We start from the raw sequence: 14,009 nt of genomic DNA on the forward strand, positions 1-14,009 counted from the left end.
AAAATTTATCATTTTAAACCATTTTTAAGTGTACAATTCAGTAGCATTAAGTACATTAACAGTGTTGTACACCATCACCACTGTCCATTTCCAGAACTTAAAAAAATCTCAAATAGAAATTCAGCACCCATTAAATAATAACTCCCCATTCCCTCTACTCCCCGGCGTCCCAGCCCCCAGCCCCTGGTAACCTCTATTCTAGGTGCTGTGTTTATGGATTTGCCTGTTCTAGGTACATCATTTGAGTGGAATCATATATTTCATTGGCCAAAAAGTTTGTTTGGGTTTTCCTGTAACATCCGAATGAACTTTGGGGCCAACCAGTATTTGTCCTTTTGTGCCTCTCAGCCCTTTATTCTTCTTATTTTTTGGTTGCGCTGGGTGTTAGTTGCAGCACTTGGGCTCCTTAGTTGCGGCATGTGAACTCTTAGTTGCAGCATGCATGTGGGATCTAGTTCCCTGACCAGAGATGGACCCTGGGGCCCCTGCACGGGGAGCATGGAGTCTTCACCGCTGCACCACTAGGAAAGTCCCTCAGGCCTTTATTCTTACCAAAAGTTTTGTTTCCAGACACCTGAAAAGCAGCCCACCAGGGATATGTGCTTTCTTTAATTCCCATCCCCCTTCCTTTGACCTGCAAGTGTCGGGTTATGTGACCTTGGCCTTGGGGAGCCCCTGTCCCCATCAAATCCCCAAAGAAAACATACATATCAGGGGATTCCCTGATGGCGCAGTGGTTGAGAGTCCGCCTGCCGATGCAGGGGACACGGGTTCGTGCCCCGGTCTGGGAAGATCCCACATGCCGTGGAGCGGCTCGCAACGGGAGAGGCCACAACAGTGAGTAGGCCACAGCAGTGAGAGGCCCGCGTACCGCAAAAAACAACAACAACAAGAAACACACAAATCAGTCTTCCTGACCACACTGAACAGGGGCTGTGAGGATGCCCCACCCTGCATTTTCCTTTCCGCCTTTTGGGCCCAGCTGTTCTCACCACCCGCTCTGCGCCCCTGGCTGCGCTCGCTCCAGTTGGACGGGGAGCATCGAGGTCACTGTGAGCCTCAGGTTTGTCTAACCGACCCCCAGAGGGCAGGGTCCACATTCCTTGAGCAGCCCCAAGGGGCCCGCCCAGTTTTAGGTCAAAAGCTCCATAAATAAGCTGAGCCTTAATAGCAGAGGCCCTGGCTTGAGGTGGGCTGGAATCAGGCCAGCCCAGTGGGGTCAGAACACCCAGTGGGGCCTGAGGTCTGTAGGCAGCTTGTCTGTGAGTCAATGAGGTAAAGGAGATGATGGGGAAAATGCAGAATATTTCCGTTTCCACCCTCTGCTGCTCCTCCCTGCAGCCTCCACAGCCTCACACACACACACTCACACACATGCTCTTTCACACACTCACACACTAGCTCACACCTGCCTCAGGGACTCATGTTTTCACGGCCTGAGGTGAGAGGGCTACTCCGGGCATAAATCAAAGAGGTGTTCTCCAGGACCCTGGGGGCCGTGAGCCGTGGGGTCAAAGGTGACCCTGAGGGGGAGAGAGAGGGTTCGCTCTCACTTCCTTGAGAGCGCAGTGCTGCTTTGGCCCTTTGGCACCCTGGGGACAGCACCTGGGGGCCCGTGGGCAGGGGCAGAAGCGGGCCTTGAGGTGAGGAGGCGGCCTCAAGAGGCTTGAGGGCCTGCAGAGACCCAAGGCGGCGGGGAAGAGGGAGGGGGGAAGGGAAAGGGCCAGCAGGGGCAAGGACTGGCGGCTTGTTGTTCTGTGTCTCACCCCCGGGGACTCTCAGGTTGCCTTCCATCAACTTCGCCCCCAGCAGGAGCGCACCAGACAGTAAACTCCACCTTGTCCTCAGGCACGGAGTTTATTTTCATTCTTTACTTTCATTCTGAAGCTGATTCTTCATTATCGAGACTTCTCTACTTGCCTTTCCTGCGTGGTCTTTCCCAGCCCCCTTGGTCAGGGGGGTGCATGGCTGCCTCTGTTGGGCAGGGGGTTCTGGGCTGGAGTTGAGGAACCCCACGGAGCCCCAGTTCTTTACAGTGGGAAAGGTAATCTAGAACCTGAAACCTCGTAGGTTTGCAGACTTACACAGGAAAAAGTTATATATGTCTATACGATATGTATGTGTAAACACACATTCACCACACATGTATGTACATATGTATATGTACGGGAACCACACACAGACCGTTGATGAAGGTATGCTGCGTACCCCGGCACCCAGCACATCATAAGCCGTAAGTGTTATGTTGACCCTTATCATCATCTGGGACTCTCCCTAGCAGTTGGCTTTCTGCGGCAGGGGACTTGGGGTGTCCGAGCAAATGGAGTGTGACAACGAGGTGAAGTGACTTTAAGATCTCTTAGCACGTGGAACATGCTGTTACCCAGAAGCCCTCGTGCATTCATTCGTTCCTCCAGGAAGTCACAGAACAGCGCAGATTACCTTCTCTACACGTTCAAAAGCACCAACCTCAAACGGCTCCCTGCTCTATGGAAACGATCATTTCTCAGGCTGGTTCACTTTCCCCGTCTCTACAACTATTCCAAACGTTTTCGCTCTCTTCAAGCCCCATCCCCTCCTTGCCCTCCTCCTTCCCGTTTGGGTGGGCCCCGCCACTTAAAGGGAAAATGGAAGCTGTCAGAGGAGAACAGTCACCTTCCCGATCTCATCTGGACAAACCTGCTCACCTGGGCACGTCTCTCCCCTGCTTTTCCCAATTGAGGAGTCTTTCCTCTCCAACTTCACATGACTCCCTCGCCTCTGCTCATTTTGATTCCAGCCCCTCCTGCCTCCTCAGGACCTGCCCTCTCTTGGTTATTTGAACTTATCCCTCTCAGCTGGCTTTAAATACCCTCAAGTCTTTCAACACAACAAGAAAACGAGGACGCAAAACGTCGACCTTGACGTCTTTCTTTAACCTCGCTGTCGTAAGCTGGCTCGCCGAGTATGACCAACACACCTCCCGATGAGACAAAGCCGAGGGCATTGCTGCCGCCCTGGCAGGGAGGGGAGGACAGCACCGCTTGGATTTCAAAGCCAGGAAGACAAGGTCAGCATTTTGGTTTGAAGTGAGTACTGTATCTCAGTGTGGGGAGTTAGGATCAGGTAACAATCACAACACCACGGTCCAGGATGGGTGGAGACGGCAAGGTGAGGGGTTCAAAGAATCTTCAGGCACACACACTGGAGATGCTTTTCACGGAAGAGTTGTCTTGGGGGAAGTTTGCGTGGTAAACACTATTTGCTTGGGAGCACAGTCCCCCCAAGAGTAAAGAAATGCTACTGAAGATAGTAGAAGACTCTGGGTGGGCAGTAAGGTGTGGTTTCACTTCCCTCACCTAGGCTGAGCGTGGGTAGAACGTTTTGGTTCTCAGCCTCGAGCTTCTGCCCTCGCTCCTTCCTCCCGTTCACGACTACGCTTCTCAGAAAAACCCTTCTCTGCTTGCTCAGGCCATTCCCTCCCCTCCCACTCATTCCTTAGCCCTGCAACCCGACTGCAGGCTCCCTGGGAAGCAGGGCTCACTACGCCAAAGCCTGGATGCCACGGGGGCCTCATCGTCTCCCCGTCGAGCTCCTGGGGGCAGCATTTGGGGGTAATTTGGAGCAGCAAGGCACCCAGAGCCCATCTGCCACCTCTCCCAGGTGCTGGGTCGCCAAGGGGCAGCCGGCACCAGTGTCTGCCCAGCCGTGGGGACACGAAAGGAGCCATGGCGACTCCCTTGGACTGGGTGGCGGAGAGTAAATGAGTGAAATGCCATGGGAATCAGGAGACTTCCAGCTGGACCCAAAGAAACGGGCTGGGAGCAGGAAATGGAATCAGGGCACTTGGAGGATCGCTGCGGAAGGACACTTCCTTGTCATCTCTCCGAGTCTCCTGAGATCCGAACTCCTCAAGTCTAGGGTCCATCACAGGCCAGGGCAGGTGGTCTCAGCCCTTCCCAGCCTCTCACTCCAAGCTCTGCAGCCCAGGGCTGGTCTGGTCTGACTAGGGCCAAGTTGGTGGGTGGCCTGGAACTCTGGACGAAAGTGACCCAGAGGCCAAGAGCAACGTCGGCTTTGCTTTGGGGGTTCATTGAGCAGAAGGCCCTTCCTTGGAAACATCTGTGCCCGTGTCTGGCTTCAGGCCCCTGGTGTCCTTGTCTTTCCCCAAGTTTAGCCTGCAGGAAAGTGACCTTGTGAGGGAAGGGGGAGAGGTCCCAGGAGAGTATCGGGGAGTCAAGGTGAAATAGGACTCCCAGGTGTTAATAGGCCTCGCCAAACTCCTTATACTGACCCCCTTCCAAGAGGTGACCACCTGCCCAGCCTCCGCCAGGTAAAGATTGTTCGAGAGCTGGGTCCCTGCACCCTGTACCACTCCTCCATAACCACCATGCTCTGGCCTCTCCACCACCCTCTTCCCTTCCTGGCTGGGGCCCAGGCAGTTAGGTCCTTGCCTCTCTGCACGGCAGCCCTGACCACCCCTGCTTGCCCTGCACAGAGGCCGTTCCATTTCCTCCGGGTCTCTAGGGAGCTCATTCACCGTCTGCACCCCTGACCATAGATAACATGGCCTACTGGTCCTCTGAGGGGTCACATCACCCAGCTGCACCACAAGGCTCCAGCAGCCATCTGCCCCATGGGACGGGGCTCATCTCATTGGGCTCGTAGGGGTCCCGGCATTCCCTCTACCCCTACCCTCTGTTCCCTGCCCTCCTACCACCCAGCTCCTCTGAAGGATCAGGGGCAGACCCGCCTTTCTCCAGCTGCCTGGCAGAACGTCATCTTCTGAGCACAACAGTCAGAAAGGTGTCCTTTCCTCCAGGCTTGCGCCATGGACACTACTTGGTGGGTGAAGCTACGGCTGGATTCCAGCCTGCCACCCAGCACCTGCTCACCGCTGCACAGCTGTGCACTCCATGGAGACCCCGGGTCGCCTAGACCCTGAGTTACTGTACCTTCCCCATCTGGTCCTAGATGCCATAGCTGTGCTCCAATAGCCTCCTCTATAGAGCAGGAGTTTTCACTTAAATTCTTTGCTAACTCAGTGAAGTTCAGTTATAAAACTAACTATGTCCATTTATGGAACACCTACAGGTGTCTACTGTAGCATCTCACTTGATCCTCCAGAACCCCTCTGATGGGAGGTATTAAGACCCCCTTAGGAGGCCAGCACCCTTCAGTGGCTGGCTTGAGGTCACCCGGTCTGCCGGCCCCGGAGCCCCCTCCTTCCTTTCTGTGCCCGCCTCTCCCAAGGTCACTGCCTCTGGGCTCCCCATGGGCTGCTACTGAAAATCATCCTTCTCGCTCTGGGCCCCCCTGCTTCTGGCTGAATGCTCTTCCCAGAAAAATCTCTTGCCCGCAGTCTTCCCTTGAAAACCGCTTCCTCCCCTCTCTCCAATACATAAGGAGAGGGGAAAGGAATCTATTCCACTTGTGTCTTGTTTATATTTTGCAAATAAAAATGAAAATTGGTTTCATGGGAGAAGGCAGGTGCCTTAGGAAAAAATTGCACCTGGTTTAGAATCTCATAAAACAGTCTGTAGTTTTCCCCAGGGACTTCCAGACACGCCTCAAAGGGGATCTGCTTCCTTTTTCTTAAGCCAGTAAAAAAATATATAGAGTGAGTGGTTCCGGCAGAGATGCCATCAGCCTCCCCGCTGGACCCCCGAATTTTCTTGCTGGTCATCATTTACGATGCGCTCCTGTTCAGAAGCCCCTCATTAGAAAACCACCAAGAATCCGAGGTCCCCAGGGAAAGCCCAGTTGGCAGAGGGGGACTGGATACCACCAGTGCCCTGAGGAGGGCTGTTCGGGGTCAGGTTCACTGTAGCTAAAACGCCTTTTTTTTTGCGGTACGTGGGCCTCTCACTGTTGTGGCCTCTCCCATCACAGAGCACAGGCTCCGGACGCGCAGGCTCAGCGGCCATGGCTCACGGGCCCAGCCGCTCTGCGGCATGTGGGATCTTCCTGGACCGGGACACGAACCCGTGTCCCCTGCATCGGCAGGCGGGCTCTCAACCACTGGGCCACCAGGGAAGCGCCCAAAATGCCTTTTTTTAAGCGATATGTGATCTTCTTGAGCTTTCCCATCCATGTCCTCCTGCTTTCCAGAATGCTTTGGAAGTATAGGCAGCCCTCGATAGGCCATCCTTGATGGGACACCCTGTCCTCTACTCTGCCAGCTGGATGTGTCAGGCGGGCTTGGCACCAGCAGTGCCAAGTGAAGTGAGTTCAGTGAGGAAACTATTTATGGAGGCGTGGACAGGTTAAGGGACCAGGAAGCGGTGGTGAGACCCGGGGACGAGCAGGGTCCTTTGGGTGGGGTGGGGGCTGACTGTGGAACACCTCCCTGGACCTGGTTTTCCTCCTGCTGTCACTCTCCCTCAGTGTCTCTCCTTGTCAGAACCTCTTCGGCAGCCGGAGGGCAAGGGGACCTGGGTAGTGTGGTCTGCGGGGTGGAACCTGAGTGGGACCCGAGGAGAGAACTGAGAGCTGCAGAGAACTACCCGCCCAGTGTGGTGATTGTTTTGTGATGGTTTATTCAACCCAAGCAATATTTGGTAAATTCCATGTGCTAGGCACTGTGCTGGGCGCTGAGGGATAGGGCGATGGATTTCTGTCTCTGGCTTCTCACCAATCTGTCCAGGTGCCCCAGTAAGGAGTCTCCTTGATTTCCTCCTGTCTTCTTGATCTTCACTCACTGGACCAAACAATTGCTCTAACTTGCCCACCTTGTCACCAGTGTGCCAGGCTGATTCCTGAGTGGCGGTTTCCAACCCTGTTGCCTTGGGCTCATCCATTCCAGGTCCATTCGGGGAGTCTGTCCTGCCCCTGGAGCATCCCCACTGTTGGGGCTCCTTCTGGAGAACAGTATCACGGCACCTGGAGAGGGTGCCTTCCACTTCCAGTGGTCTCTCTCCAACCTCTTGAAGCATCTCAGGGGAGACCCATGGAGTCCTTGCCGTCACCCACAGAACACAGGGTAAGACACATTTTATAAAATGCTACGTGGACCTCAATGAAGGTCAATCTGGAATCAAACTGGAGATCTGTTCATCATGATGTCCCAAGGTCATGACTGTACAGCTCTCCAGCTCTGGTAGAGGGGGCTCATGCTCCAGCACCCACCACGGCTCTGACCCTCCACTGTCGCAACTCTCCACCTGGGCATGGACCCGAGAAGCTGAGATACAGGCCTCATCCAGGCAGTGACCTTAGTCAACACCGGATGAAGCGATCACTATAAGCCAGCTCTGCGCTGGGACCTCCTATCGGTTAACTGTACCTTTATCCAATTTAAATCTTTCTGGCCATGTGCATCCACAAAAATGTTAGATGAGGCAGTTAGGTAAACAACTGTCAAAACTACCTTTCAGTGAGAGACTGGCACTGTTCTTTTTGGTGTTAAAAACCATCTACAGGACTTCCCTGGTGTCACAGTGGTTAAGAATCTGCCTGCCAATGCAGGGGACACAGGTTCGAGCCCTGCTCCGGGAAGATCCCACGTGCCGCGGAGCAGCTAAGCCCGTGCGCCACAACTACTGAGCCTGCGAGCCACGACTACTGAAGCCCGCATGCCTAGGGCCCTTGCGCCGCGACAAGAGAAGCCGCCACAGTGAGAAGCCCGTGCACCGCAATGAAGAGTAGCCGCCCACTCACTGCAACTAGAGAAAGCCCGCGCGCAGCAATGAAGACCCAACGCAGCCAAAAATAATAAATAAATAAAATAAAAAAAAAAAGACATTACAGAGATTTGTAAAAAAAGTAAAACAATGCCACTCTTCCCACTAGATTAAAAAGAAAATCTACAGTTCCTGTTTTAGACAACTTTATACATGAGTAGTATCTTTTTTCAGACAGAAAATTTATTTCCTATGCGTATTGGAGGAATAATACCTCTCAGATTTTAATGCATACAAATGTCCACAGAATCTTGTTGAGATGCAGATTCTGCATTTGTAACTAGACCCCAGGGGATGCCAACTCTGCTGGTCCTCAGACCACACTTTGAGTAGCAAGATGGTAGCGGGAGACGGTACACGGGTAAGTACCATCCTTGCCAGGTGTGTCTTCAGGGTTCAGCCAGCTCAGTGTTTGAAGACTTTCTGGAATATCTCTTTAGAAGTCTGCATGGCCCTTTGTGCAATGGGGGCTGTCAGAGCGAGCACTCCCTGCCTTGACAGTGAGAGGACCATGCCCTTGAATTATTATTTTCTTCTTTTATAGCTTTTTGCCTTGTTCTGCCTTGCACTTGCACTCCTGGAAGACGCTTTCAAGTTGGTGCTTACAATATGCGACTCCAAATATATAGCCTTGATGTTTCCTCCCTCGTCCGGTCCTCAACACTCTACCTGGCCCTGCTGGGACCTGGCCAGCAATGTGCTTAACCAAACCGTCCTGACAGCTCCTAGGAGATGAACTCAGGCTGTCCCTGGGGCAGGGGAGCCCTGGGACGCTCTGCCCCACACAGAGAAAACAACGAACAGGTAACAAAACTACCTGGCTCACATTGCTTTGTTCCAGCCTACCCCTCCTCGGCACAGGCAGATTGCAACGGAGGCAAGAAGGCCGGCCGTTCTGCACGGAACCGGAAACGTCTAAGAAAGAGTTCAGTGGTAGGGCGATGAACAGACCTGTGTGCTGCTGCGGGAACGGAGGGGCCCGTGGCGCGCAGTGGTCTGTGCGGAGTACGGGGAGGCCCAGAATGGGTGTGCTGGGTGGGCCGCCAAAAGAAGAGAGGAAGTTTGGGTCAGGAGAAAAAAACCAAGGAAAACAAACAGCTTTGCCTTTGGTGTGGATTTCCTGCTTTAATGCAGGTTTGATTGGGGGGAAAGAAGGGAAAGGAGTGACCTCTACTGTCGCTGGCCTGAGGCCTCCAGGCCTTTGGGGGATGGGGACTGATCCTGCCCGGGCAGGGCGCACAGCGGGCCCACTGCTTGGGGACAGGGCAGCTGCCACCAGGCCGGCTGCTCCTTGCTTTCCATCTCTAACCTGACCTCACAGTCAGGGCACCAGAGGAGAGACACCCCCGGTCCGCCAGGCCAGTCTGGGGAAACCAAGTCAGGTGGGGCGGCTCCTGCCATCCCGAGGAGCGTGGGCTTCCCCAGACCCTTGGCCTTGAGAACTGCAGAGCCTTCAGGCAGCCCAAGAGGGAGCAGGGCTTGCAAGGGGTCCAAGCCTGCCGCTGTGGTGGACGGTGGAAGGGCAGAGCCTCGGGGTCTTCTAGAACAGTCTGCTGAGCGGCCGCCTTCTCTCCACACAGGCACAGGCTGCCTCCACGACTCCTTGCCAAAGCCCGAGTCTGGGAAGCGACTGGCAGTCACCACATTCCAGGAGGCGCCGGCAGTGACCTTGGAGCCCTGGCCGCCGCCTCATTCCCCTTTTCCTTCGGAAAGCTCATGTGATGCACAAGGTAAAGGAGAGCTCTGGACAGAATCTTTCATTCTCAGCCTCCTTCCCAACTGAATTAAAACCCATAAACTCCCCACTTAACAAACCCACAGGTCAAAACAGATGTTTAAATTGTCTTAACAAAATGGACCCACAACTTCTTAAGTCCACCTCATAAATGCCCCAAACCAAACTGCCCCAAACCCAAGAACCTGAGCCTGGTTTTAAGACACAGGCAGGATGCAGGGTGTTGCCCTCTGCACATCTGGGCCGGTGGCCCGTGTCACCTACAGGATATCCCCTGAGCTTGGCGGGAGACTCAAGGCAGATGGGTGGCAGGGAGCTACAATTTCTAGATGCCAGTGGCCTCGCATCTCTGAGAGGCTTTCCACCCACCAGGTCCTCACCGGGGAGCTGAGTGGGCTGGGAACGAGAGGGCTCATCAGGGAGAAGCAGGTGACAGACACCAGCAGAGGAAGGTCAAGGGCGGGTTATATTCAGGTGATGGAGACATTCTGAACACTTCCTGTTTCTTTCCCAATTTGCCTCATAAACAGTAGGTGTCCCAGAAATAGTAGTTAATCTATCAAGCCCAAGAGATCGCGTTCCTCATACCCCTCAACAAAATCATCTCACAACTGAATCCAGCTAAGGAAATTTGTTAGCAAAATATTTATGACTAAACTCTGTTACTCTGGGTCCTGTTTGCTCTCCCCCTGGCCACTCCTTGAATTCCTCCAACCTGTGACTGTCAGATTCTTTCAAGCTCTGCTGACTAAAGCCCGGTACCCCGTCGCCCCTTCTCTGGGGTGATTGCAAAGCTCCGAATCTGTGTGTCAAACCGAGGCGGGGATGGTGGCAGAGGAACTGTAATGCAGGGCGAGGGTGATTGGTGAGACGTCACACGTCTACACATACACATACGTGGATATAGAAACAATAAAATCTTTTAATTCTCTCTTTACAGGGCCACAGGCTTCCTTCCGTCTGCTGAACCACAATGGGCGCCTCTCTCCGGCAGCTACGAGGGCACAGAGCGATGAGGTGTCTCCATGCAGGTCGTCCCCGTGAATCGGTACAAGTAGCAACGAAAACTCTGCACTGACAGCCCTGGGGACACGGTGATGCTAAGAGCTGTTGCCTCTTCGATTGACTCAGCCTCAGTCAAGATACGGTTTGTCCCAACTGTCAAAAACCTCAAAACACCCATCATGCGTCTTACCCCTAATCTGGATTTTATAAAACACTTTATATAGACAGGTAGATACATAGGTAGCACAATAAATGTGCCTGTGATGCACTCTAACATAGAGCACAGGAATACACACACGGAGCCCGACCCCGCCATCTCCACAGCGGGGAAAGTGTGAAGGTTCGTGTACACGCAGGACGCGATGGCGGAAAGGTATAGAACGTCACATGCCACACCTTTCCACGCAGCCCATCCGAGTGAGAGCTTGTCTTTGTCCCATGGGTGGTAGGAGCAGTAACAGAAACAATGTCATTTTCTAAGGGCAGAAGCTGTCCACCTGGTACGGACAGAGTGACTGTTATCCAGAGATTAGGTAGAAATAATTGCCGAGGGTCAGCCTGGCTCCTGACCCCAGGCTGAGGTCTGTTCTGCAGAGGGTGGGGCTGGCTCTGCGGGTGGAGGCCTGATGTGACATCTCTCAAACACACTCACACTCAGCCACACGCTCCAGAGGAAAGTGCACTTCCAACAGCGGATACAAAAATAGATTGGCACGCTCTTTTGACACACTGAGGGTATCTTTTAGAAGCTCTCTCCCAACTTCTGCAAATTCTCTTCCCCAATCTGCTCTAGAACTTTGCACTCCGAGTTGGAACAGGGCTGGAGAGAAGGCCCTGGACCACGCCTGCCAGGTCTGCGTGTGGTCGCGAGGAAGTCTGGGTGAGGCCAGCTAGGAAATCTGGTGAGTGGGGAGCTGGGAGAGCCATCTTCTGCTCGGGTCTCCCCTTCCTGGCTGAGCAGTAAATGGTTCACAGCCCATCTCGGCTGGCCAGATGGAAGACTCCCTGAAAAGTTTCTGGTACTGCTTCTACACAAAAACATGTCGAGTGGAGAAAAGTTTGCTGTGTTGAGTTCTATTTTTGTATTTCCAGTAGTACGCGCTGCCCCAGTGAGCTCAGGGGAAGTGGTCCCGGCCCTGCTAGGAGGCCTGTGCTAGGAGCTCTGGACCAGGCGTCTGTAGTGGGGCATGACTTCGTGCTCCGGCAGATGAAGGGCAAATTCCAAGGCCACCAACACTGGGAACTCAAAGGCAATCAGTTCTCGTCTATTCAGCCGGAACTTCTCTTCCAGCTTCTGCAACAGAAATAAAGGAAACCAAAAGCCTTTTAGCTTTGAAATAAAAATCCTAGGTTTTCTCCACGTGTAACCTCTGTATCCATCAGCCAGAGAGTGTTTACAGAGAAACCCGTTATGGGCAAGACTGTGGAGGAAGAAACGGAGGCATCAGCTGTGTTTCCTGCTCTCAGTCCTGATGGAAAAGGACTCCTACCTCCCTGAGGACCCACAGTCTGCCGGGAGCCTGAGATACATCCCGTGACTTCATGAATCTCTTGATAATCTTACACGATCAGTGTTACATTTATCTCCATTTTACAGATGGGTAAATGGGGTCAAGAGGTTAAGAATTTGTCTAAGGTGACATGGGCAGCAAATTGAAATGCTGAGAGTCAGACTCAGCTGAGACCCAAACTGTACCTGTTACAACGAGGTTATTCAGGCTTAGAGGTAAGACTAAAACCATAGCAAATCACCTATAACAGCAATATCCACGTGGAAGGTTTAGGATTGGGGGAGCTGGTCATGTGTAGTTTGGTCCTTGCATTTTATGCTCAAGGACCAAGTCCTGGCGAGGCTGCCTCACTTTCAGAGCATTACACGGCCTGTGTGGATCTGACTGGGCTGAGCCCACGCCCAGGGGCTTCCCTCCTGCACTGCCTCTTGGTCCAGCTGCTGCCGGAGTAGGAATGGAGAACAATCAGGGTGAGCGTGGGTAGGAAGGGCCTCATCTTTGCTAGAGTACATTCTGCTTTGGCTTAAACCTAGCTTTTGGCTTAATTAAAAACACAAAAAATCTCAACAGCAGAGTAGTCGGCGACTACTTTCAGATTATAACTGGGCTGGGATCTCGCGTTCAGTTAATTGCTACTGCAGACGGCCTGTCCGATCGTTACTCATATCCTGCATTGGTGCTATCAGCGTTGCTGGATGATATATTTCTCAACTATGAAGTGTGTGTAACAGCACACGTGTAAAGATTCATTAGTTCAGCTATTATCTACGTAAACCTATTGATTCTCAGCTCAGATTTGGTATCCAAATCATGGTCCTAAAAGTGCTTACTACACAAATTAGACGATTCTGTACCATTTCTTCCATGGATGGATGAATGGATAAACGAAATGTGGTGTATACATGCAGTGGAACATTATTCAGCCTTAAAAAGGTAGGAAATTCTGAGGAATCTCCTGATCTGTTGGCTTTATTGTATCTCAAGTTTTCTATGAATACACTGATTTTTTTTTTTTTTTTTGTCTGCGCCGCGCAGCTTGTGGGATCTTAGTTCTCTGACCAGGGATTGAGCCCAGGCCCTTGGCAGTGAAAGTGCGGAGTCCTAACCACTGGACTGCCAGGGAATTCCCAGAATACACTGAATTTTAAAAACAGGCATTCTTGTATCTGTCCAAGAAGATCAGTGTTTCCTTGCCTTAAGGGGCTCTACTTTAATTTTTATTTTTTAAAATTATTTATTTATTTGGCTACACTGGGTCTTTAGTTGCGGCATGTGTGATCTGGTTCCCTGACCAGGGATTGAACTTGGGCCCCCTGCATTGGGAGCACAGAGTCTGAACCACTGGACAACCAGGGAACCCCAAGGAGCTCTATTTTAAAAGGAAGGAGATACCACTCAGCCAGGCCCACGCCCTTCCCCAAAGCAGCCGAGGCCACAGGAAGCCAAGGTGTGTCTGACGGATGTTCTGCAGGTCACACCATCCGCAAGACCCCTGGCTATTACAGTGGCTTCTGGGGCTTGGAGAATAAGCTCACCCTCATGGTGCCTGAAAGCGTATTTTATGGCCAGACCCAATACTGGGGATCTTCAGTCTCATCAGAGTGGCCCATCCCTCCGTTCTAAGACAGCCCGAGATGTGGGGTCTGACATCTGCTGTGGAAGGGCCAACCTCACAGCCCTGGCCCCTTAGCTGGTACTAAGGCTCGGAAGTCTCCCGGGCTGGGTCACCAACCAGGCTCTTCTGAGACCAGCGCTGGCCTGGAGCGCATGCCCCGCCCCCCCCACCAGCCAATCAGAATTCAGCCCACTTACGTCAATTAAATGCTTGACTTCATGTTTTTTGAGGTCGCTTCCAATTTTGGCTGCTAAGAGCACGCACGCCCCGGCACAAAGCTTCCGGTTGTGTTTGTTTAGCTTTCCCTTGAGGGCGAGCTTCTCAAAGTAGACAAATGCCATGGCCACCGTGGGCTCCTCGAGGCCACAGTCCTCCTGGGCAAGCTTCCGCATCTCTCGCTTCAGGCTAGAAAAAGACGGGAGGGAGGGAAGAGTCTTATCAGAACTTGGAGTTTCGGGTGACCCCAAAGAAAAAGACTGCCC

At 52.8% G+C, this 14,009-nt stretch overlaps 1 protein-coding gene across 1 annotated transcript in view; it reads right to left on the reverse strand.

Moving 5' to 3' along the window:
• Positions 1–10,297: 10,297 nt before the first annotated feature.
• Positions 10,298–14,009, reverse strand: part of CABLES1 (Cdk5 and Abl enzyme substrate 1) — a 105,545-nt gene continuing 101,833 nt past the window's right edge. The window contains exons 9-10 of the mRNA XM_079943319.1: positions 13,725–13,932; positions 10,298–11,695 (exon numbers count right to left, since the gene is read on the reverse strand). Of these exons, the coding sequence (XP_079799445.1) occupies positions 11,555–11,695; positions 13,725–13,932 (349 nt within the window). The 3' untranslated portion in view covers positions 10,298–11,554. The remainder of the gene's footprint in view (positions 11,696–13,724; positions 13,933–14,009) is intronic.

The sequence above is a fragment of the Stenella coeruleoalba genome (assembly GCF_951394435.1).
Source record: "Stenella coeruleoalba genome assembly, chromosome: 14".
Classification (NCBI taxonomy): Eukaryota; Metazoa; Chordata; class Mammalia; order Artiodactyla; family Delphinidae; genus Stenella; species Stenella coeruleoalba.